At 35.4% G+C, this 26,448-nt stretch overlaps 2 protein-coding genes across 19 annotated transcripts in view; one reads left to right on the top strand and one right to left on the bottom strand.

The window, feature by feature from the left end:
- The window catches only part of LOC127865166 (myb-binding protein 1A-like), a 277,075-nt gene extending 262,117 nt beyond the window's left edge, over positions 1 to 14,958 (bottom strand). For 3 of the 11 annotated variants that reach the window (XM_052405115.1, XM_052405114.1, XM_052405113.1), the window contains exons 1-3: positions 12,424 to 12,545; positions 11,620 to 11,722; positions 8,335 to 8,429 (exon numbers count right to left, since the gene is read on the bottom strand). In XM_052405115.1, coding sequence (XP_052261075.1) covers positions 8,335 to 8,376 — 42 coding nt within the window. In that variant the 5' untranslated portion in view covers positions 8,377 to 8,429; positions 11,620 to 11,722; positions 12,424 to 12,545. Of the gene's footprint in view, positions 1 to 8,334; positions 8,430 to 11,619; positions 11,723 to 12,423; positions 12,546 to 13,468; positions 13,652 to 14,741 lie in introns of those variants that run through there. The other 8 variants (XM_052405106.1, XM_052405107.1, XM_052405117.1 and 5 more) reach the window with 6 other exon arrangements.
- The window catches only part of LOC127865197 (eukaryotic translation initiation factor 4H-like), a 394,459-nt gene that overhangs the window by 141,950 nt on the left and 226,061 nt on the right, over positions 1 to 26,448 (top strand). Inside the window, exon 1 of one of the 8 annotated variants that reach the window (XM_052405189.1) lies at positions 22,571 to 22,719. The exons of the other annotated variants lie outside the window; for them this stretch is intronic. Within the exon in view, the coding sequence (XP_052261149.1) occupies positions 22,670 to 22,719 (50 nt within the window). The 5' untranslated portion in view covers positions 22,571 to 22,669. Of the gene's footprint in view, positions 1 to 22,570; positions 22,720 to 26,448 lie in introns of those variants that run through there. 8 annotated transcript variants of the gene reach the window in all.

Below are 26,448 nucleotides of genomic sequence, written 5' to 3'. Positions count from 1 at the left end.
ATGTAATCATCATAAATGTATAGCTTACATGTATATAAATATAATACGAGGTCTTACCGTGTATTTATACAAATTAACCTGGATATTTATGAAAAACACCATCTGCCTGTAAAGTGTAAAGAGAGAAGGCATTTGTTCACCAGTAACATTATGCTCAGTACTGGTAAATTGCAAGCAACAAACATGAAAAATTCAGTTCCCAATTCATCCAGTTTTTAAAAAGTTCAACTCTGGTCAAGTACTAATGCATCAATGTTGATTCTAAAGAAAAAGAGTAATCATTTATGCCTAAACTGTTCTGCTGTCCAGAAGCAAGGACGTCATACACAAGCTTTACAACATTTATAGTTTTAGTTACTTAACAATCTAAAATGAATGTCCATTCTAAGTTTGCTTTCGTATTCTTCCCTCAAATCATACATGTTTCTTGCATAATTGAATGTTCATGTCCATGGACCACAATGCACATAGAAACAAACATTATTTTGAATTATCTTTCACAGTTATATATTTAGTATTAGGTTAATTTTGGGACACACTAAAGAAAATATTAACATTTGTCTCAAAATGAATCCTCCTCTGAAGCCCCCGATGGGATTCAAACCCATACCTCTTTCCTCTGGAGAGGAAAGTATTCTATCTTAAAATACAAGGGCATGTAAGAGGAAAACTAGCTATTTCAAAGGGAAGTTTTCACCGATTAGACATGTATTGAAGTTTGTTATTAAATACTTTAAATTGATAAGTAAACATTTGAGCAAAATACCTCAATAATAAAAAAATAAATAAAAAAAGAAAGGAAGACTTCCTTAACAGGGCTCGATCTACTGACCCTTGGAGTAAAGCTTAAACCAATGGGCCATCAGTGCTCCCATATAGTCAGTGGTTTATTAAATTTCAGGGTTGGCATATTGACCGACCAATTGAGTATTGACCGGGCCGGTGGTCAATACCCTGTTAAAACCGGTCAATACTGGTCATTACTGGTCAAGACTGGTCGATTGAAAATTGTAGCATTTAAACATTACAAAGGAGCAATTTTATATTAAATCAATAATTATTCTGTAATTGATAAACTTTTTTCTGAGATATTTATTGTAAAAAAAATCTTTAAAGCTGTACAAAGTAACTTCTTTATTATTTATGGAAACAGCCTCAAATACATAAGGACTACGGCAATATCATTATCTCAGTGTATCACATCTGTTACTAAAGTATTATTACTATTGTAGGTACCATAGCATTTCACTTATCTATTGGTATATCTATTTGATAAGCAGATGGACAAACAGAACTCTTGTGTATTCTAGGGTTATAAATCTGGCCTCTTAGTTGGTAATAAAATGCATGCAGTGTTATGTCTCTGATATTGACAATTAAGCAAATCTGCCCTTAGGCTATTTCATATCACTCACACAAAAGAAGATTACATTGTACTTGCTATTAATTTAATAGTTACTTCTAACTTGTTTCATTTCTGTATTATGAGGGGGTTTTTCCCTTTCATATTAAAAAGTTCAGTTGGTATTCAAATGAATAAACAATCAAAGTTCTTGATTTTGCCAACAAATAATGTTTTCCAAGTGTGGGTCTACTTTTCTTTTCAATTATTTTTTTCTTTTAATAATTATTTCTTATTATGTTTTTTATTCTTATACCAATAAAAATTGAAGTTTTTTTCACTATTTTGTTTAAAAAGTATTTAAAGAAATCAATGCAAGAATACACTACAAGTAAGGATTGTGTCAAAAAGGTGCCATTTAAGGTCCTATTATCAGTTGTGGGTGCCCCAACCAGTATAGGTGAGAAGACTGTTAGAAGACTGTGGGGACAGTGGTGTATGAGGAACAACTCATACACAGTAATTGACAAGTTATTGTTGAATCAAGCACAGAATTATCTGAGCATCATAATTCATTAGAATTAAAAAAGGTTCAATCAACCAGAAAAATCCAATTGACCAACTTCGACTTATTTGCAAAATTTTGAGAGGTTGGCCTACAAATTGCATGAACGGGTATAAAAAAGTGGGTATAAATAGCTTAAGACATTATTGGCAACATGTCTGTTTAATCACAGGAGTTTGAAATTCTATCAATATAGCTAATCTTATGGCTAAAGTATTTTTTGTATACCCCTATATAGTTTAAAGACTATTCTTTATACTAAATAGGGGTATAATTTTTTTTATTTAGCCATAAGATTAGCTATATTGATAGAATTTAAAACTCCTGTGGTTAAATTTATATTATCAATATTGTTTAACAAGGGCTGTTTGTAAAACATGCATGCCCCCCATATGGGCTCTCCGTTGTAGTGAGAGCAATTGTGTGAATATGTTTTTTGTCACTGTGACCTTGACCTTTGACCTGGTGACCTGATAATCAATAGGGGTCATCTGCCAGTCATGATCAATGTACCTATGAAGTTTCATGCTCCTAGCCATGAGCATTCTTGAGTTATCATCCGGACACCATTTTACTATTTCGGGTCACCGTGACCTTGACCTTTGACCTTGTGACCTCAAAATCAATAGGGGTCATCTGCGAGTCATGATCAATCTACCTATCAAGTTTCATGATCTTTGGCATATGCGTTCTTGAGTTATCATCCGAAAACCATTTTACTATTTCGGATCACCGTGACCTTGACCTTTGACCTAGTGACCTCAAAATCAATAGGGGTCATCTGCGAGTCATGATCAATCTACCAATGAAGTTTCATGATCCTAGGCGTATGCATTCTTGAGTTATCATCCGGAAACCATTTTACTATTTCGGGTCACCGTGACCTTGACCTTTGACCTAGTGACCTCAAAATCAATAGGGGTCATCTGAAAGTCATGATCAATCTACCCATGAAGTTTCATGATCCTAGGCGTATGTGTTCTTGAGTTATCAATCAAAAACCATTTTACTATTTCGGGTCACCGTGACCTTGACCTTTGACCGAGTGACCTCAAAATCAATAGGGGTCATCTGCGAGTCATGATCAATTTACCTATGAAGTTTCATGATCCTAGGCCCAAGCGTTCTTGAGTTATCGTCTGACAACCACCTGGTGGACGGACAGACCGACAGACCGACATGAGCAAAGCAATATACCCCCTCTTCTTCGAAGGGGGGCATAATTAGGAATGGAATATAAATTAAAATTGGGGGTAAAGTTTAATCCACCAGTATAGACCAGTAATGACCACTTCAGGAGTATTGACCGGGGTGGTTTTAACCAGTAAAAAAACCCGGTTAAAACCGGGGGCGGTCGATTGGTGCCAACCCTTGTTTATTTTATACTTTATATAAGCAATCCTTGTAATGTCACAAAATCTAACTATAACATAAGAACTCCTCAAAAAATTTTCATTATAGATTCTATGCTATATTGATAAATGCAAACATTGGATCTAAAAAGCTGCAATTAAAAAAAGGAATAAAATTGAATACAAATATGAAAGTAACCCTCAAATGGACTCGAACCATTGACCCCATGTAGTAAAAGTCTACCGTTTGGACCACTCGGCCATCCATGCTCATACAATGAGTGATGTGTTTCATACTTTATCAAGTTTATGTAAGCAATCCTCGTATCTGATTCTCACAAAATATAATGAAAACAGTCGATTTAATATTTATATTTACTTGATGTCAATACTATAAGTACTCCTATCAGTATGTCAGTAATGACATCTTTAAATTTTAACAAGTTTTTAAGTACGTTGTGGGAATTCACAGATCTACATTACATTATTACTTAAAGAATGTTATCTTGAAAAAGATGAGCTAAAACACACATTCAAATTTTTCCTCTTTACACGGGGGCCGCCATCTTGTTTTTTAAAGTAGTTCCAAATCCAATATAAAGGCCGCCTACGTACATCAGAGAGACGGTGTGGTGTAGCCCACTGTCCGATGCGTTTAGATTGGGCAAAAATATTAATACACATTTGGAAGCGGTAATGCGGTCCTACCTACGCGCGTCAAAATGTAAGCGAAATATGTACACAAGTCTGTCAGGAATGATTGAATTAACGAAGAAAATCATGTATTGATGTATGTTTTTTGAAGAAATGTGCAGAAAATATATTAAACAAGAGCTGTGTTTGTGAAACACAATGCCCCCTGCTGCGCAGCTTTGAACCCATATATTTTACCTTTGACCTTGAAGGATGACCTTGACCTTTCACCACTCAAAATGTGCAGCTCCATGACATACACATGCATGCCGAATATGGAGTTACTATCTTCAATATTGCAAAATTTGACCTTTGACCTTGACCTTGAAGGATGACCTTGACCTTTCACCAATCAATATGTGCAGCTCTATGAGATACGCATGCACGCCAATATTGAAAAAGTTATGGCCAATGTTAAAGTTTTTGGACAGACAGACGCTTTATATTTGACATTTGACCTTGAAGGATGACCTTCACCTTCACCTTTCACAACTGAAAATGTGCAGCTCCATGAGATGCACATGTATGCCAAATATCAAGTTGCTATGTTCAATATTAAAAAAGTTATGGCCATTAAAGTTTTCGGACGGACGGACAGACTGACACACTGACTGACTGACTGACAGTTCAACTGATATAGGCCACCCTACCGGGACATAAAAAGCAATGGCGATATTTTTCTCAGCCACATAATTGTTAATAGTTTGATATCATAAAATGAAAGTGAAAGTAGAATAATGACAACCTGTCAACGTGTTGTTTTTGCTGGCACGAGAGGGCGATTACACTCAATGTGTTCACATTTTGACCATAGGCTTTGTCAATGACCTTTATAGTATGGGTAGCTTTGATATTATTTATTGCTATCATGTAACTGCATGATTGTGTATATGTTTACAATACACAAAGCATAAATGAGCATGATATAAATATACTGATTGAGCTTATAATAATCTGAGAACAATAGCCAGGTCAATTAAGGACTTAAAATACAATTTTGTGTCCTGATTTCATGAAGAAATGACCATGCATGTCCTAGATTTCAAATTCAAGGCCCTGGTGTGACACATTGGTAGCATTATGGTTAAACTGTTACCAGGCTTATGAAATTAGTTTTTTATTTAACTATCTAAGGAAATCTAAATCAGGCACTGATTTTTCTTGTTTTAATACAGTCATAGATCAGTTGTGGCCTCTGGGTAATGACCAATTTTTGCTTACTTGTAACACCCTTAAAACTTTCCACATGTCTATAATAGCAAATCTGGATTTAGGTGATCTTCAATGGTACATTTAAACTTTAGCTCTGTTACAAGAGTGCTGGTAAAGTCCAGTCACATATTTAAATCTAGGCCATGTCAAAATCAAAGTGTCAAAGACAAATGAAAGATGCGTTCATTAATTATTGTCCAGTTGTTTACTACTGCTGTAAGTTTTTATATAATATGACTGATGAACATGATGTGAGAGAAAATTCACATTATCATTGTATATCAGGTTTAGAAGCCTTTTAGATAACAAAGTATGCTAATTTTCAATGTCGCTTCTGGGGATCAAACCCATAGGGCTTTTAGGAAGATTCTGAAATTTTCGATCCCTCGAGAGCAACCAAACCAAAAATTAAGTCAAATATTGCCGACTTGGTTTTTTGAGTCGGTTCATGAGGGATAATGGAGCTCGATTGGTCATTGTCGGCTCTGGTACTACTTACATGTACCCCAGGTACTCTTAAGTATACTTACATGTACCCTGGGTACTCTAAGTATACTTATATGTACCCCAGGTATGGTAAATAAACGTAATTGTACTCGGTCCATATTAGACTGTACCCGAGTTGTATTCACGCCCAAAATCCAATGTCGTAAAACGCGCAGCCGATTATCTTAAACACACTTCTCTTAAAAAAACACTGCATCAACATGCTTTTTGAGTATGTGTTCCGATAAAATAGAGGCCATTCTACAGAAAATTGACATAAATGTGCAGGGCTTAACACTAAGGCACGTCCGAACGACATTCACTGCCTGTACCTTGGTCCAGGCTAGCCAATGTCCCAGGAACATGCCCGACCTGTCGTGTGTATTTTGGGCGGGATTATATGTTCTATATCAATAAACTGCGTTTTAAATAAGCTTTTCAAAGATACAAAAATCTTAATACAGTACGATCAGATGACAATTAAATCACAGAGTGAGTTCGGAGACAACAAACGGATCGTATCTCGAAATAGATTCCGAACCCCCTGATTGCAATCAAAAAGAGGCCGACAATTCAGAAAATCCCCGGCGGTTTTCCTGGTAAAACACGTCAGTACCTATTTTTAAACGGAATGCCGCTAGACACGGTTTTTTGATTGGTTTCCTCGAAGTGACGTGTTTTCTCAATGAAAATACGTTTGAAACTAATAGCCGGGATCGCCCAGGATCGTCCGGAATGATGAAGGTATAAAACTCGATATTAACACAAAGTAACTATAAAATTAATAGTTATTTATCAATAACACAAAGTAACTATAAAATTAATAGTTATTTATCAATTTTTAATAATTTTAATTTGTTGTCATTATGGAAAAGTTATTCCATCCTTTAGACGATTAATAAATCCATTTAGAGGAAGATAGAGACTTTATTTAGATTAGAAGTGTTTTGACAATATTTTTTATGCAATTCAATTAGCAAAACTAATATTAATGGTCGATCCCGGCTTTTAGTAGAGAGTTAACCCTGTACAATTGTTACAACTACCGTAACACGTTATTTTGCTAAGATTCACTTACCATTTCTTGTAAGACAGTAACCCGGCAATCTATGTAAAAAAGGTTTTAACGTTCATGTCGTTGTTTAAGTTTGGCTTTACGGGTGGGGATGGGGGTTCCTCGGATACGAAAAGAAAAGGGAAGGAGGAAAGTAAGAGAAAGTATGAGGAAAAAAAAAAACAAGAAAATTTCTCCAGAAATGGCGTGAAGATTACAAATAGATGTCTTAAATAGATGAATATTGAATTCAATAGCATTAGTAAGGCAAGCTAATAAGAATGATTTAATCATAATTGCGCATCTCCAAGCACAAGAAAATACAAGTTGAATGATAAATATAAAGGTTTTTATAATACTTGGGTCAGGGCACATGAAAGATTGGTCAGGGCTAGTAGGTTCTGCATTTACTAGCCCGAACGGGCTAGTTGAAAAAAAGTTAGTGTTAAGCCCTGATGTGTATATATAATTATTACAAAAAAATAGTCGACACGACTGATTTAGGGTTAAATTCTCCGGGTACATTTTAGTATATATACCGTACCCGGGATACATGTAAGTATACTTAAGAGTACCCGGGGTACATGTACGTAGAACCCGAGCCGACAATGAACAATCGAGCGATACTGGAAGGTGCAACATCTCTCACGCCTCGTCGCCTAGCATCGCCTTTAGTAGTATTCAATTCTCAACAGGAAAGTGCTGGAGTCATTGATCCCGAGGGACAAGAAAAACAATTAATTAATGTTCCAAATAAATAATTTGATAAATAACAATTCTATTATTTGAGCCAGGTCACAGGAAAAGTGCAGTCAAATCAGTATCCAATTAAATTATTTGTTATTGTCAAAAAAACGCTTTTAAGCAAACAGCTTTCAAGCGACTGCAGGCTGATCTAGATCCAAACTGGCCACAATCGCCTTAATGTCTCTTTTACTGTGACACAGTTCATTTAACTTTAAAATGATAAAAAGTACTAACACTAAGAAAGAGTATACAAACCAGTAAAGAGTTTGAAATCAATGTTGAATTTCAGGACAGCTTGGTGATATGCAAATCCCCGATGAAATGTTGATATCGGGTATCATAGTCATTCAAAAAGTCGCAAAATGCTCGAATACAATTTATAAAGCACAATGTGACTTATATTGATAACTAAAATTACCAGTATGCCAGTTTTGCCGTGTCAAGCTGTTACGATCCAGAAAGTCCTTCATTCACATCGAGTATATATCCTTCAAATTCCAACTATTGTCATAAGCGGAGATTTAGTGAATAAAAAATTCATATATCCTTAATGACAGCTTCTAAATAGCGAAACAAGCCAATTTATGCAGTAAGAAAGTTTTGAATCGAGACTCTCATGATGGCGGCCATTGTTGAATGTTGAAACACGAACGACAACTTTGCTAGGAGAATGTTATCAATGCCTACGCAGTGGCGAATGCAAAAGGGAAGTAACTGAAAAATCGAGTTATCTCAATCGGACTGGCTCGGTCTTTTACATAGGTTGCCATTGTGAAAATTTTTAAGGTGATTATCAAACCTTGGACGATGCTGTTCGCATCGTCAAAAATCACAAAATCATAAATATGGTGCTCTCCAATAGTACCGTACTACAAGGACTTACCACAGATGCATCTTTTAAAGATGGAAGAAGGCTTTCAAACATGTGCAGTGCCAATATTTTTTTGGAAACCTTGGTATCTCCTGTCAGAAGTGGCCCTTAAACATGCACAAAAACAAAAACTACTTTTAAAAGTGTTTAAACTCGTGTTGGTTCATGAAATATTGATTAAAACACAGAAGTATGTAGTTGTCTCAATTTGTTTAAAAAAAAAGCTTAATTATAATAGCTGTAAGATGTTTGTTTTTTTATTTCTAGAAGGCACATAATTGGTAGACTTCATAACTAAATCAACAGCTTCTACAATCATAAGAAAACAATTACATTTAAACACATCTGTAATTCTAAGTAACTGTTGTTAAAAAACTTGTTTCTGGTCCTGATTTGTTATAGCAACTAAGCTGTATAATCATTTGTGTCGTGTTCTGAGAAAACTGGGCTTAATTCATGTACGTAAAGTATCGTCCCAGATTAGCCTGTGCAGTCCGCACAGGCTAATCAGGGACAACACTTTCTGCGCTAATGGTATTTTTCGTTTAAAGGAAGTCCCTTTTTACAGAAAATCTAGTTTAAGCGGAAAGTGGTGTCCCTGACTAGCCTGTGCGTACTGCACAGGCTAATCTGGGACGACACTTTACGCACAAATATTATGCCCAGTTTTCTCAGAACACGACACATTTCATGTTGAGCATTTAAATGTAGGATTTCGTTGTTTTCTGAATATAAAAGTCAAATATGAGAATACAAAACCAAATAACACAATATTCATTCACCTTAACATTATCTACAAAAGAATGTACACGTGTATGAACCACCATGTAAACTACTTATGGTGTTATATTATAAACATCCGATGCCATAGACAATGATACAGTGTATTTTGTGTGTTTGTGATGATATGCTGCGGCTTTGTAATAAAAGGCTGTGTGTTTGTGATTTTATGCTGTGTTTGTGATGGCATGCTGTGGGTTTGTGATTTTATGCTGTGGGTTTGTTATGATATGATGTGGGTTTGTAATGATATGATGTGTGCTTGTGATGATATGGTGTGGGTTTGTGATGATATGCTGTGGGTTTGTGATGATATGCTGTGGGTTTGTATGATATGCTGTGTGCTTGTGATGATATGCTGTGGGTTTGTTATGATATGCTGTGGGTTTGTTATGATATGCTGTGTGCTTGTGATGATATGCTGTGGGTTTGTGATGATATGATGTGGGTTTGCAATGGCATTCTGCTGGTTTGTGATGATATGCTGTGTGCTTGTGATGATATGCTGTGGGTTTGTTATGATATGGGTTTGTAATGATATGCTGTTGGTTTGCAATGGCATTTTGCGGGTTTGTGATTATATGTTGTGTGCTTGTGATGATATGTTGTGATCTTGTGATGATAAGCTGAGGGTTTGTGATGATATGATGTGGGCTTGTGATGATATGCTGTGGGTTTGTGATATGCTGTGTGCTTGTGATGATATGCTGTGGATTTGTGATTATATGTGGGTTTGTGATGGCATGCTGTGGGTTTGTGATGATATGCTGTGGGCTTGTGAAGGCGTGCTGTGAGTTTGTGATGGTATGCTGTGTGCTTGTGATGGCATGCTGTGGGTTTGTGATTGCATGCTGTGGGTTTGTGACGATATGATGTGTGCTTGTGACAATATGCTGTGGGTTTGTGTGTGATGATATGCTGTGTAGGGCTAACGATTCGGTCGATGAATCGAAAAACCGGTTCAACGCCGCCGATTCGATTTCGATACCAATACGGCCAATTTCGATTCGATTTACTGCAATCCTGATTGATCCGCATTTTAAACCTTACTTTCCAAAACTGTCGACTTAACGTTCTTGTCATTTGTAATACGTATTGTGATTGGTCAATAGCCAATATGGATCCAATGAATGAATAACATGCTGAGCATTACATCAGCCGGTAAAATGGCTTCTTCAACCATGCCGAAAGAGGCACAGTCAAAATTTAAATTAAAAGTATTTCAAACATTTCGGGTTTTCGAAGTTTCTGATGCAAAGGCAACTTGCAAAACGTGTTTTGTTGACGCAAATTACCCATATGGTTTGTTTACTTAACTGTGTGCATTTTGTTAAGAAGTCAACTGGATGTTGTTTATATACTTACATTTTAGTTTGTTGTTGTTTTCTGTTAAACGCATGTGCATTTTATGTTATTTAAGAATAAATCGTTATTTAAGAATAAATCAACAGGATGTTGTGTTCAATAAATGTGTTACTCATAAAACAATGTTGCGTTTTAAATTGTATTTAAAAAATTAAACACTTTAAATGTACAACATAATAAGTTAATAACAAATACCAAACATATTAATTCATGCTCTTGACAAACCAAACATGAAATAGTTTGCGAAATAAGCAGCATATAGTTTAATTTAAATCAAATCAAAAATAATCCAATCGGACCATTTGGTATCGAAATCGAATCGAATGATGGGTGAATCGTTACAGCTCTAATGCCCTGTGATTGTGATAGCATGATGTTGGTTTGTGATGATATGATGAGCTTCTGTGATGATATGCTGTGGGTTTTGTGATGATATGCTGTGGGTCTGTGATGATATGCTGTGTGCTTGTGATGATATGCTGTGGATTTGTGATGATATGCTGTGTGATTGTGATGACATTATGTGGGTTTGTGATGATATGCAGTGTGATTGTGATGACATTATGTGGGTTTTGTGATGATATGATGTGTGCTTGTGTATGGATGTTGTGTGCTTGTGATGATACGCTGTGGGTTTGTGATGGCATGTTGGGTGTTTGTGATATGCTGTGGGTTTGTGATGATATGCTGTGGGTTTTGTGTTGATATTATGTGTGCTTGTGATTGGATGCTGTGTGCTTGTGATGATACACTGTGGGTTTGTGATGGCATGTTGAGTGTTTGTGATGATATTCTGTGTGCTTGTGATGATATGCTGTGTGCTTGTAATGATATGTGATGTGTTTGTGATGATATGCTGTGTGTTTGTGATGGAATGTTGTGGGTTTGTGATGGCATGTTGTGCGTTTGTGATTATATGCTGTGGGTTTGTGATGGCATGCTGTGGGTTTGTGATGATATGCTGCGGGTGTGTGATGTGATAATTCGAAGACAAAGCCCACTAAGGCAAACACAAAGCATTCTATTATAAGCACATATTTAAAGTTATAAATAAACTGACATCATTTCAATTACACAACCAATATAGCAATAGTCAACATAACACAGACAATGCATTAAATACAAATGGCTTATATTAGTGTGTATACTTACTGCATACACATTTCCAAAATGTAGCCACTTCTGACTTCTCATTCACTGTCAACAATATTTCATTTATGCAATTATGAATCGTCGGGTGACAGCTGGTGCTTGCCTGTAGAGTTGAGAAGAAACAAAAGTTAAAGAAGATTCATCAAAATTAATATTCATATACTTGTTGACAATCATCGATCAACAACTGATTAAGGCTTAAGTTTAAAAGCGATGTTTTTCCTTACCACTTTTGGACTGGTTCCAGTTACCGTCAAATTGGGAAAATTAGTTTCGTCATCATTCAAATTGGAATTTTTTTTAATTACGCTGAATACTATATAAAACATGTACAAACATAAAGTTGTATTTTAACATTATAATGGTAAGTGATTTGCTGTGACAGCCCGTTTCTTTTAACAGTAAGTAATGAGTTTATTCAACAAAACACTCTTTAAACTGAAGCTGTACTTGAGGGCATTCAAATTTTTAAGTAAAAGAAAAGTTGCTCAACTGATACACAAAAGAACTGCCATAATTCCAATATGGGGAATATGGGTTTTTAATTTGTATAAGAAACTATCCAATCCTGAGAAACTAGCTTACTAAAAGAACCTTATCTTCAAAAAGTCAAGCTTAAAAACATAACAGAAAAGCAACATGTTAAAGTTTTTACTAAGAACAATCCACTATAAGCATAATACTAATATAACTTATTGACTCTGAATGATTTATCCTTATATCTGCAACTATATAAACAACCTAAATCATGTAATGAGTTTCAGTGTGACAAGTGTGACATTGACAAGTACTTCAATGACTTACCCAGACTATGTTAGCCACTTGGGGGTAGTTCTTCTCACTGATTTATGATGAACCCGACCAACTGTCCTTCAGCAGCTTCTTGACTTAAGACTGAAAATAATGGAAGCATTTGGTAGGATGGTTTCTGCATTATTTATCAAAATAACTATGTGGCTTACATAAACAGAAGTTATCACTTAATCCTTTCCCACTCATCCACTCAGAAGAAAAAAGAAAGTGGCTATGTAACAATTCGCAAAATTAACTACAGCAGCCAGAGAGAAACTCGCGGCTGTTAAGGTTGTATGCTGTTTGCTACTCATTAGTATCTATTAATAAAGGTCTTACATTCTATTGTATTTTCTAAGGAACTATAAATGAGTATCTGTATGTTAAAGGGCTTATGAAAGTACAAGAGGGTCTGAAAGGCCCAAAGTCGCTCGTCTGAGATACAAAGGAACTGACCTGCTCCTGTGTAGCCCCCAAGATATAATTAGAACAAATGCTCTGACCAAGCTTCGTGAAGAGTGAACTATACATTTAAATTTTAGAGTGCTCACAAGGTTTTACTATTGCCATATGAGGATAAAGTCCCCAACCTTTGGCAACCATGTTTTTCAATAGACCAGAACTATTTTGGAAACTGATCCAAGATATCAGGTGAGCTAATGAATTCTGAAGCTTTTCAGTAGACTATGACTCATATGGTGGTGTCTGTCCGCTGTGAGCAGCAGGTACAGTGTGTCTGGCACGCAGGCCTTCCAGCCCTGGTGGAACTCAGCCTCCAGCCAGCACAGAGCCAACAAACTGATCACTGCTCACCTGAAATACAACAATCACAGGAGAAGTTCATCATCAGCAAATCTTACTGAAGGTTAAAATTTCACCCGGACATTACCCAAAGCATCAATTTTGTTGATGAAGAATAAAAGATAAAAGCAAACCTCACATTTTTAATCTATGATTATCAAGATTCACATTTTCAAACACCCATGATGTTCCAAAACTTTATTATCTCTATTGTTTATGCAACAAACATTGCATTGGGGTCAAATGGCATGGATACCTTTGCTATGATCTGTGCAATTCCACTCCTACAAATCTGCTGTAAATGTGTTCTCTTGGAGGCTAGCTGTAGGAGCTGCTTCACAACTTCCTGTACAGCCTCATCTCCATCCAGAAACAGGCGACCAGAATGTATGAGAGCTAGAAGGCCACACACCTGACCCAGCAGAATGTTGCTCACCTCCTGCAAAATACCATGTTCATTTTTTGATATACTGATATATGAAACAGTGCATATAGAATGGTGCACCATGTTGATGTTGTGCTGATAGCGGAAAAGGAGCATTTGGGTTAGTACACTTAACCCTTTGCATGCTGGGAAATTTGTCGTCTGCTAAAATGGCGTCTGCTGAATTTCTTAAATTAGCATTTTCTTCGATTTTTTTCAAAGAATACTATCAGAATAGCAAACAGTTTGAATCCTGATGAGACGCCACGTTCTGTGGCGTCTAATCTGGATCCAAACTGTTTGCAAAGGCCTTCAAAATTCGGTTCCCCCACTGAAAGGGTTAAACAAATGTATTAATTATTATCTGTTCTTGTTACCAATATGCTAAAAATCGTAATTAGAGTGTGTGTGCGCGTGTGTGTGTGTGGAGGTCTTAGTGAACAAATATTTAACAAGACTTTAAATTATGATGTCCTACTCATAATTATTTAATAAGCAATTATTCCATAACCATGCATGACTAGGACATATGTTACTGGAGTCATCTTATGAATCAAAGCAATTATCAGTAATATTATACAAATATGTATTGAACAATTTGCAACAGTGAATTTTCAGTGTCACAGAGATGACAAAAGATGTGTTTGTCAGAAACACAATGCCCCTTTTTGCGCCGCTTTGAAGCCATATATTTGACCTTTGACCTTGAAGGATGACCTTGACCTTTCAACACTCAAAATGTGCAGCTCAATGAGATACACATGCATGCCAAATATCAAGTTGCTATCTTCAATATTGCAAAAGTTATGACCAAGGTTAAAGTTTAGTGACAGACACTCAGAATGACAGACAGACAGGCCAAAAACAATATACCCCCGATCATACGATCTAGGGGCATAATAAGTTACACAAATTTTGAAAGTATATAGGCTAAGTTGTCTGAAAGATTTTACTTTTTTTTTTATCTTGATGGAACCAAATATTTGGTTGGTCTGGACTGCTATTAATGCCATGCACAGAGAGTCAGTGACATACATATTAAATTGTTACCGATAGTTTGCTCATATAATAAGTTAATAAGGAGTCAATAAGAAGAGAGACTTACAGATTTGGAGGGTTTTCCAGCATGTGATAATTTAGACTTTTCTTTGATCATTGACAGAATAAGGCGGCTGTCGATACATTCCATAACTCTTAACATCTGACATAATGCAGTAGAGAACCCCTGTCGAGCAAACTTCCTTCCAGATGACAAGCCTTGTACCAGTCTATTCACAGAATACTTAACATCTGAATTTAATCCCTGCAAAGCAAAATAATATCATATAAAGAGCAACACAAATAAAGCTCACACTTACAATTTTTGTTCAGACATTAATGATTATTCAAGAGAATCTTACATAGGTGTATGTAGTCCAATGAAGATAATAAATTATTGTTAATATAAATCAGAAACTTTTCAGAAAGGCCTTACATGTTTCCACTAACCCGCCCATACCCAATGGCTTTTGTGGATTCGCAAATTGAGTTTTCAATATATTTTTGTACATTGAATTTTATTTGATAAATAAACCTTTACATGCTTAGAGAATTGAAATGAGACTGTCAGGGCTCACTCTGTTTTTGTCTTCTGAGCAATTTATTAAAATATTAAAAATAGGACTCCAACAATTTCCAGTTGCGAAAATGATAAATCTCATAACACTTCTGCTGTAAACATCAGCCATATTTATCTGAACTGGTTTTCTACTTGTTTGCGTTCCAAACATTAGCAATTTAAACAGATTGCAAACATCATAATATGCAACCTTGCATGACCTTATTGTTGTCAAAGTGCACAAATGCCTGCTTGGTGAATCAATATTGAGCTTGCTTAAACCCGAGATAATGTTAAAGAAGGGTGGACTATCGGGTAATATTGCAGTATCCACACAAAATGTATCATGAATGAGGTAATGAAGTTGAAGGGTAGTCATTTGTAAGACTTTATTACACTGCAACTCTGTTATATGGCAGTCTGTTATACATAATGCAATGTTCAATATATTGCTAGTCAGCCTTGGACCCCTTTTTTTCACCCACATTTATTTTCTGTGTAATTGGACATTTGTAAATCCAGTTTTGTCTAGATTGCTTGCCTTCATTGTACATCACATTTACGCATGTGTACTGCGACAAACAACAAGGGCTGTTTGTAAAACATGCATGCCCCCCATATGGGCTCTCCATTGTAGTGACAGCCATTGTGTGAATATGTTTTTTGTCACTGTGACCTTGACCTTTGACCTAGTGACCTGAAAATCAATAGGGGTCATCTGCCAGTCATGATCAATGTACCTATGAAGTTTCATGATCCTAGCCATAAGCGTTCTAGAGTTATCATCCGGAAACCATTTTACTATTTCGGGTCACCGTGACCTTGACCTTTGACCTAGTGACCTGAAAATCAATAGAGGTCATCTGCGAGTCATGATCAATGTACCTATGAAGTTTCATGATCCTAGGCATAAGCGTTCTTCAGTTATCATCCGGAAACCATTTTACTTTTTCGGGTCACCATAACCTTGACCTTTGACCTAGTAACCTCAAAATAAATAGGGGTCATCTGCGAGTCATGATCAATGTAACTATGAAGTTTCATGATCGTAGCCATTAGTGTTCTTGAGTTATCATCCGGAAACCATTTTACTATTTCAGGTCACCGTGGCCTTGACCTTTGATATAGTGACCTGAAAATCAATAGGGGTCAACTGCGAGTCATGATCAATCTACCTATCAAGTTTCATGATCCTAGGCATAAGCGTTCTTGAGTTATCATCCGGAAACCATTTTACTATTTCGGGTCACTGTGACCTTTACCTTTGACCTAGTGACCTGAAAATCAATAGGGGTCATCTACGAGTCATGATCAATGTACCTATGAAGTGTCATGATCCTAGGCATAAGCGTTTTTGAGTTATCCGGAAACCATTAAACTATTTTGGGTCACTGTGACCTTGACCTTTGACCTAGTGACCTGAAAATCAATAGGGGTTATCTGCCAGCCATTATCAATCTACCTACGAAGTTTCATGATCCTAGGCATAAGCGTTCTTGAGTTATCATCCGGAAACCATTTTACTATTTCGGGTCACTATGACCTTGACCTTTGACCTAGTGACCTGAAAATCAATAGGGGTCATCTGCGAGTCATGATCAATCTACCTATCAAGTTTCATGATCCTAGGCCTTAGCGTTCTTGAGTAATCGTCCGGAAACCATTTTACTATTTCGGGTCACCGTGACCTTGACTTTTGACCTAGTGACCTCAAAATCAATAGGGGTCATCTGCGAGTAATGATCAATGTACCTATGAAGTTTCATGATCCTAGGCCCAAGCGTTCTTGAGTTATCATCTGTAAACCACCTGGTGGACGGACAGACTGACCGACCGACAGACAGACCAACAGACATGTGCAAAGCAATATACCCCCTCTTCTTCGAAGGGGGGCATAAAAATCAAATCCCACTTGCCCAACATCAAAGGTAATTTAACATGTCACATTTTACAACATTCTCTATTGTTTGATAAGAACTGACATGATGCCAGCTATCAATCCCTTTCTTCTAAGTAATGGTATCAGCCAATCAGGCTGCTGAATACACATAGTACCCACATGAAGGTGTATACAATAACTGTTAATGTCAAAGATCAATACTGACCTATCTCAAGAACCATTGCAAGTTAGAAACAGCATAAATTAATGATGTTGTTTCAATTTAGAGGTAAAGTTTGCAAAGTTTTTTGAACCAGGAATTTTTTATCCAAAGTTAGTTGTCTCCCATGTGCTAAGAAATTGTAATGCAGAATTCAAATATTCAATGTGCTTTCACAAAGAACAAGAGATGTTTTGTCAGAAACACAATGCCTCCTACTGCACTGCTTATATTTATTTATTTATTTTTTATCATTTGACAGGTAAAGATAATTATCTCCCTTTAAAGCTTATTACTTCCCTTGGATTTTTATTTTTTTTACATTTGACCTTGAAGGATGTCCTTGACCTTTCACCACTCAAAATGTGCAGCTCAATGAGATACACATGCATATTAAATATCAAGTTGCTATCTAAAGCGACATATAAGTTATGAGCATTTTTCGAAACTTAAACGCAACGTGTGACGGACAGACGGACGGACAGTCCAATCCCTATATGCCCTCCTTCGGGGCATAAAAATGACGTGATATTTTACATGAGGTCTAATTTTTAAATGCTTTTTTTCAGTACAAATAATTTACAGGAAAGACTTCAGGATTGTTTATTTGTGGCTAGATTTTGTCACCTTAAATGAAAAATAAATATTTGCAATGCTTTTAGGATACCGGTAACACATTTAATTATACCCATTTTAAAATACTAATATAGGAATTATGTTTTTATGTTATACATATGCATAATACATGGATATAACATCTAATGCAATAAGGTAGGTAAAATACTGTGTTTTGAAATTGCAAAACTATGCTAATCCATACATATTTATGTATGAATGACCTGACAAGTTATATCGCGTGCAGGATATATCGCGCTCGCTATCTTTGGACCCCGCATACCGCGATATAATAGAGTTGAAGTGTACTCTGTTATAGTGTCGTGTGCAGAGGAAATATCATCCACTGTACATGCAGTGATTTTTTTCTGCTTTATATCATACTGCTTGTGCCTGTTTAATTTGGATTTTTTTGGATAGACCATGAAATCGGGAAAAATTATACATTATTAATATGATTATAAATAACGGTGTACCAATTGTTGAAAAATCATACACTCCTTTCTAAAATGTATGTGTATTTATAAAAGTGCTAGGTAATTAAACTACTGTATAATAAAATCAATTATTAACCAATTATTAAGTTCATTGGAAAAGTTATGCATATTTTGGGGGGAAATTTTTTGTCAGATTTTGGGGGAAAATGTTACCTTTTGCTCTTGGGAAACAGCCTTTATTTTACTTTTTGCTACTGGGAAACAGACTAAGAGGCTGTAATTTCAGGAAAAAAATCTGGATTCAGAATTCGTAAAACAATGAAATGAAGCATGACAATAAAATATTTCAAAACTAATTCATGTATACTTGTCTGTTTATTTTTGAGTAAAGGGTGATAATTCATCAATAACTTTTTTAGGTACAAAACCTAAGCTAACTGAAAGCAGAGCTTTTTTTCCTGATTTTGTGAAGCGGCCCTGGCCCTCCTCACTATGTGAAAAATAAGTCGCGAACTTTTCAAAATTGTGAAAAAAAATGGGTCGTGAACTTCTGAAAATTGTGACAAACGAGTCGCGAACTTGTACAAATTGTGAAATTTAGAAATCGATGCATAAGTGTAGTAAAAGCATGTTAAACACTTAAATATTATGCAAATTTCCTTCAATAATGTAATAAAACAAGATTTTCCTTGTATGGATACTATATTCAGGGGTTTCACTGGCCCAAAAAAAGTTGTCACCACTTTATCGCGGTGTGAAAACAGCCGGTTATTCCGACTTTATTAATCAGAACAATAATTTAAGGAACCTTACTACATTTACGAATAATGGCATTGACTGTATTTTTATTACTTGAAGTATGTTAAAACATAAATAACAATAACTTGAATTAGTACCTTCATAAGTCTTAATAAGCTTTATTTTTATATAAATAACATTTTTCCACTTGATTAACCAGATAAACAACATAATGTAACAATGTTAACAATAATGTAACAGTATGCTGCATGAATGTTTCAGAATTATTTATAAAAAACCTAGAATCACACTAATGTACATCATCTGAAAGGAAAAAAATAAAACATCAGAATTTGAGAAAATAAAGCATCTCAATTCAAATTGGTAAACAAATAGGTAAACAGTTACATTTAGTCATGTGCACATGTTATAAATCAACTTCTGCTAATTATCAAAGTTCACAAACTTTAAAACAACACCTATTGTTAAAATGTTTTCTGTTAGCTGTGGTGGTTGATTTCCAAGTTCAATGAAATGAATAATTTTAACATCTATTTCTTGACATAAAGACCCAGGATACTTGCCACCATTCATTCTTGTTGTCTGAAAAAACACAAAACATATTTTTACAAACTATCAACTCGCAAAATCAAAAACATTCTCGCAAATTTTGCTGGAAACATAAATAAAAGCAAGTTTGGACATTAGTTTGGTACTATTAAAACAAAATAAAATATGACATCAACAACAAGTTTTAGTGTTATATATTAAGTTCTTTTTCCCACTTTTCACTGTTTTCGTAAAAGGATTTAATTTCCGTTTTTTTACCTAACTCAACGGTTAACTTTGCTTTATATTTTGTATTGTTATTTCCATCAGTGGGCAAAAAGAAACTAGATATTTTTTGCTTTGACGCCATGACTGTTTAAGTTTAATGTCTCTTATAATGAACATGTGTGGATAATCGACTGTTTCACGTTCTTTGTACCAATACAATCCGCATATATGTACTATACCAGTCTACATACAAGGTGCGAGCTTCCGCATACGGGTATTCAGACGTTCTATAAATTGACCTGCGGTTTAGCGTTCACAACGTCGAGTGCATTTAGCAATATTACTCTTTTTTCACTATTTCTTTACTGGCAAAAAAATTCTAGTGGCTTAAAACTTAACTCGCAATCTGTATTTTTCACTCACATTTTGCGAGTGTGCGAGTGTTAATTTCAAGCCCTGCGTTTGTAATCGATTGAAACAACAACGCCCTTTAAACGATTAGTAAACAAAAATTGCGAAATCAAAATGAAAAACGGTGTCACGAAACTTAATTTAAATTGTGAAATGTCCGTTGTTGACAGTTTTGAGCACAAAATGTCCGTTTTTTTTTATAAAATCACTGCCGTGTTACATTTGTGAATTGTCCGTGTCAAAATGTCCATCCACGGCCAGTCTCAAAGAAGGAAAAAAAGCCCTGGAAAGGAGCGTAATTTAATCAAATGAATATATGAAAAGCGCATAATAGTAATTCAGTTTAAATTTGCAAGACATAGGTAGAAAAAATACATCTAGTTTACTATAAAAAAGGCAGTGACCCACATGTTGGTTGCTAAAATGGCTCCTTTATGCTTTAATTGGTGACTGTACCAAAATGACAAAACAAACAAAAAGTTAAAATCACAAAACACTACAGCATTTCATTGGTTATGAAAAGTCAACACAATACGATTGGCTTTGACAATGAAGCAAAATGCATGGACTGTGACATTTGCATTAAGTTGCATAATGCAGACATTAACTGTTTACTGCAATGTCTTAAACAAGAGTGCCAAAGAGTTAAACAAAACTGTCACAAGATACACCCGTTTGAAGGTTTTGGACAACTTGATAACTTTACCATGACCCATATTTGAACTTGACCTACATATCATCTAGACACAACTTCTGACCAAATTTGGTGAAGATCAGATGAAAACTACTGTAATTACAGAGCGGACACCATGCTAAATGCTTGAAATGCACTAAGTGACCTCGTGATCTAGTTTTTGACCCGGCATGGCCCATATTTAAACTTGACCTAGATATTGTCTAAACACAACTTCTGACCAAATTTGATGAAGATTGGATAAAAACTACTTCAATTAGAGAGCGGACATCATGCTAAATGCTTGAAATGCACTAAGTGACCATGTAACCTAGTTTTTGACCCGGCATGACCCATATTCGAACTTGACCTAGATATGGTCTAGATACAACTTCAGACCAAGTATGGTGATTATGGGATGAAAACTACTTCTACTACAGAGCAGGCACCATGCTTAATGCTTGAAATGCACTAAGTGACCCTGTGACTTAGTTTTTGACCCGGCATGACCCATATTTGAACTTGACCTAGATATTGTCCAGATACAACTTCTGACCAAGTTTGGTGAAGATCAGATAAAAACTACTTCAATTAGAGAGCGAAAACCATGCTAAATGCTTGAAATTCACTAAGTGACCCTGTGACCTAGTTTTTGACCCGGCATAACCCATATTCAAACTTGACCTAGATATTTTCTAGATAAAACTTCTGTCCAAGTTTAGTGAAGATCGGATGAAAACTATTAGAATAAGAGAGCAGAAACTGCTGTGGACGCTGCCTCCCTGCCGCCAGGTGGCCAACGTGATACTATAATACGTCCCGTTTTTTTTTAAACGGGCATATAAAAAGACTCAGTAAGAAAACAAGCTAATACTGCTGTTACAAGTTTAAAATGAAGAGAAGTAACATTTAAAATGGTATGATGTTGTTCCATGTAAATAGCAAGATAAATAATTTATGTATGTGGTGAATGAAATTATCACTGAATCGACATGCCATTCATCAAATTTGTTTTAATCTTCACCATGTGATATGCCTGTAGTGATGTGGATAATAACTTAGTTGCAATAATCCAACTCCCAGCTATTGACCCTCCGAGCTGTACGTATGTACTTATAAAAGCTTAGAGCATTCAAGAAGAACTAGACTATTACAATGGAAATGGTGCTTTCGTGTTTACAGTTATAAATATTTTGTACTTTGACACTTATATGTTATGATAAATTTTGTTTACATCCGAATCTCTTATTATGATAATATATCGTTCGATCACCAGGTTGGCTCAAGCAAGTCTTGGTCAAGAGTGAGCCTGAACGTCCGAAAAATAGTATTTGTCCGAATCATACTCAACACCCAACAATATAAACAATGACATGCATTTGCCTGTTTCTCTGAAGAGGAATTTTGCGATAGGCGCTTAAGGATTAATTTAGTTGCTTGAATTCTTTCAGTTTCGTTTCCTTCGCTTAATTTTGTAAAACAACTAAGCAAGTCTTGTCCAGGCAACTTTTGTAGAGAAGACATCGTGTTTGTCTGCAAATGTTGTGTTCGCCATGTGCAAAACACTGCGCATGTCAGACTGGTTTTGTAGATCAGCAACTGTTAGACGTTTAACTGTTATATCAGCGTAATAAGCGTTTCACCAACCAAACCTCCAATTTACCATTCTGGCCAAGTCGAACTAACATGGCCGATTTTGATAATCAAGGTGGTTACGGCGGTGGAAATTACGGCGGGTTAGTACTTAAACATTATTTTACGCACTTAACATAGCATATAATGGTCTATTAAAATCCTCGTTAAATGCAGTACTATTTTTGTCCGCGCAGTATATTAGTAATTAATGTTTGTATTACCCATATTGATAGCCCCATTATATTTAATATTCTTTTGAGACTTACAGTTAAAATTAAGTTAGACATGTGTGTGAAATTCAGTCACATAGCTTTAACGGCACTAGAATGTAGCGTTGGACAGGGACACCATGGTCAGGAGGTCATCATAATCATCATCATTCCCTTGAGTTGTCTGGTTGTTGGGGGCAAATATGGGGCTACGACGTGCGGATCATTTCTGTCACGTACTCCGTGACAGCTTATTTCTGACCAGACAGCCTTAAAACAGCCTTAAAACAGCGCTTCCATTAATGGACATCCAGGCGTAAATTACGCCCAAAATCAGCAGTTGTACATCCATTTAACAAATGGTGGAAGTCACTTGGATGTGCGATAATCCGCATGTATACTGTTCTCTAATACACGGGACCAACAAATCACAACATTTAATCTAGTCATTCACTCTGTTAACCACGCTTAATTGCAATAAAAGCAACATGGGGTATAAGATCACCCACTAATCAATTAGAGATATTAGAGAATCAAATAATAGACCCTTTTCACAATAGGCCAAAATTGATAAGAGCCCAAAGTCACGTGACTCGCAGAACTCCAGAACGAGGCTGAACGTGTATAAATATCCAATTGTCCCGCGCAATGCCACATCTAATTTCAACCATTTACTCTTTTAAACATTCGGCCATGTAACGATTTAAAAAACACAATATGACAATGTCATCTAATAAGTTATAAATATGTACTTTACATTATTAGCATCAAAACATTAAATAAATTGTCTTGATTAAAGTGCTTGTTTTTCTTCTTGTTTTTTTCACACATTTGACACGCTTTGTTAGAGCTTTTTATCGCGCTGTTTGAATAGAGATCTAAGTTTGTATATTGATACATCTGTGGTTTATTAACCCATGTGTTCCGGATAATCCCATTATCTCGTTATGATCAGATACTGTGCCGACAAAAACTAAATAACAGCATGGTGTCCTATACCACCCGTGGAAGATGCCTGGTCATTGAAAACCGTGTATGGTACCCCAATATATTTTCGTGGTAGAAGTGTTACGTAGTCATTTCTAAGACTAATGAAATGCCAAATACTCAAATTAAATACTGTATAGATATTAGCCATAATCATATTTTAACAAAATAATATGACACTCTGGGCATTTTATCCAGTATTTTAATGTGTCATTCTGAAAATAGTTTTTTAAAAATTCTCATATTTTGTGTTATACTTTATATTGTTGTAAGATTTTATCGTAATCATGAGAAAGATAACGTTAAAATATATTCGAATATATCGACTTACACTTTGATCTGTAATTTGCCAAACCTTGCAGAAATCTGTGCTTACAACTATGTAGGAGTATATATCCGGTCTGTCAAAATAATGTTGGAACGATTGTCCGGGATGTCTAAATAGCGTGGTAATGAATGTCCGGGTAGTTAAAACAACTTATTAATGAATGTCGCCTTGTCAAAATTAGCGTAGAAACGATTTTCCTTGTGTAAGAATTTTCGGATACATAATTAAGTGCTTAATACTTTTAAATACATTTGAAATATTTATAAACTTTTTATGCTTAACTCGAAACCTATTTAGCGGGTACCGCTAAAATAAAACTCAGTCATTACATAGTCTTATAAAGAGTGTTTGTTAGTGTATGGAAGAACACAATTTAAACAAGCATTTTCATTGACCACAACGGGGTTAAAGAATGTTTCCAAAAAATAAACACACACACACAAGAGAGATTTATGACACGAAATGACATATATATAAATCACTCATAATCACGTTTTATGAGAAATTAAGGTGCATGCATAGACGGTTCAGTTTGCTCCACGTTCGTTGTTTTTCACCCGCATAAAAGAATTCTTCAATATTGTCTTTTACTGTAAAAGAACATTACTTAAAGTTAAAAGAAAATGACATAACATTTAAATAGTTCACATGCTTTGCATTTTCTATTGCTTTTTCTTATGATTGAGTCCACACACATTTTACACGTTCGATTGTTAGTGAAAAATATTACAGGCCAACAAACATACCTTTGAGAATTTAAGTTATTTTATAACGTTTTGTGTTATACGACTTGTGTATATCTTTGTTTTGTGAAATTAGCAATAATGTTTATTCTTCAGATCGCATTTGCTCTGATGACAATGGGTATCTTGAATTTGAATCAAGATTAAATAAAATGTATATACACGTAGAATATATACGCTAGTGGTACTAAATACTATGGCTTTGAAATATGACTAAGTTGTGTGAGAATGTTTATTTTATAACCCCTCATCAATGTATTGACTAAACAACACATGCATGTATGCATTTTTTTGTCGTTATTGTTACCAGTGTCAATTCTCATAAAAATTGCGAATGTAATTAATAAAATTAAACTGGTTTATAATCATCGATATTCCCCGCCAAAGATCTATACACGTTCAGCCTCGTTCTGAAATTTGACGTGTCACGTGATATCTAAAAATAGCAACAGCGGTAGTATTGTGAAACTGGTCTATTAAGTAACATTACACAGCCATGTTTGCTGACACAGATCCATGCACCACGATAAATTCTTGGGTAACTTTCCAGTCGCCAAACTGTGCTGTTCATCGCCAAATCTGTAGCGAGAATGCATATAAGGGCAGGGTTAACTTGTGGTCATTAATTTTAGTTGACGTAAGTCTTGAAGTTAGCGTTTAACGGTTTATCGCAGATTAATTTACAAGGAATCACAGTTTTAAAACATAAGTTATATCCAATAGTAATTAAACAATAAATGAAAGATGGTGTACGGTGTCATCATTACTCCTTTTTACGGTAAACAAATACTTAACAACAATTGTTACCTATGAGAAAATAAATGCAAAAGGTGAGCAATTAATTACTTTTGGCGAGTAAGTTGTGAAAACAATACCTGTTACAAATTGTATGCGGTAACAATTTAATTTCAGTACAAGTATATTTCATCATGTCCATTTATAGAACTGAATTACACAATTTTTCTACAGCCACATGATAATATTATTTAAGTTCCTTTGTACATATCTGCACCATTCAATAAACATGATGTTTTAATAAGAGCTCGACAATTGTTGCTGACAGATTAAAGTTCCACGCATGAAAAGTGTGCTTGTCAAAACAGACCATTTGCCGTAACTAAATATAGACGTGCAACTCGGTACAGGTAGTATTTTAAAATGAAGAAATACATCGGCATTAATGCACACAATGAGATAGTATAGAAACTATAGAAAAATATGTAAAGTTACAAATAATAGATTATAATTAAAGTCTCTCATTGATTTGTCATTATAACCAAATATGAATAGTGCTAGATGCTCACACATCGCGTCACTTGGGTTACCGTTATGCATGTTCAATGGGCCCATCCAAAAATTCACTTTTCATATGCGCTTGCATACGTGTACGATGGCGGACTATTATGTTTATAAAATTCTTAAACACATTAGCGTCAATACAGGTCATATTTTGGTTTTGAACATTGAAATCGCAATTATACTGGAATAGTATTAGTGTGATGTATCCAGCGATCAACACATACGGTAGGGTTCACTAAAATATTCATTGAAATAAAATTGGGA

Source organism: Dreissena polymorpha, chromosome 1 (assembly GCF_020536995.1).
Source record: "Dreissena polymorpha isolate Duluth1 chromosome 1, UMN_Dpol_1.0, whole genome shotgun sequence".
NCBI classification, from domain to species: domain Eukaryota; kingdom Metazoa; phylum Mollusca; class Bivalvia; order Myida; family Dreissenidae; genus Dreissena; species Dreissena polymorpha.
Note: the sequence above shows the minus strand (reverse complement) of the source record. Positions and strands in the feature narration are given on the sequence as shown.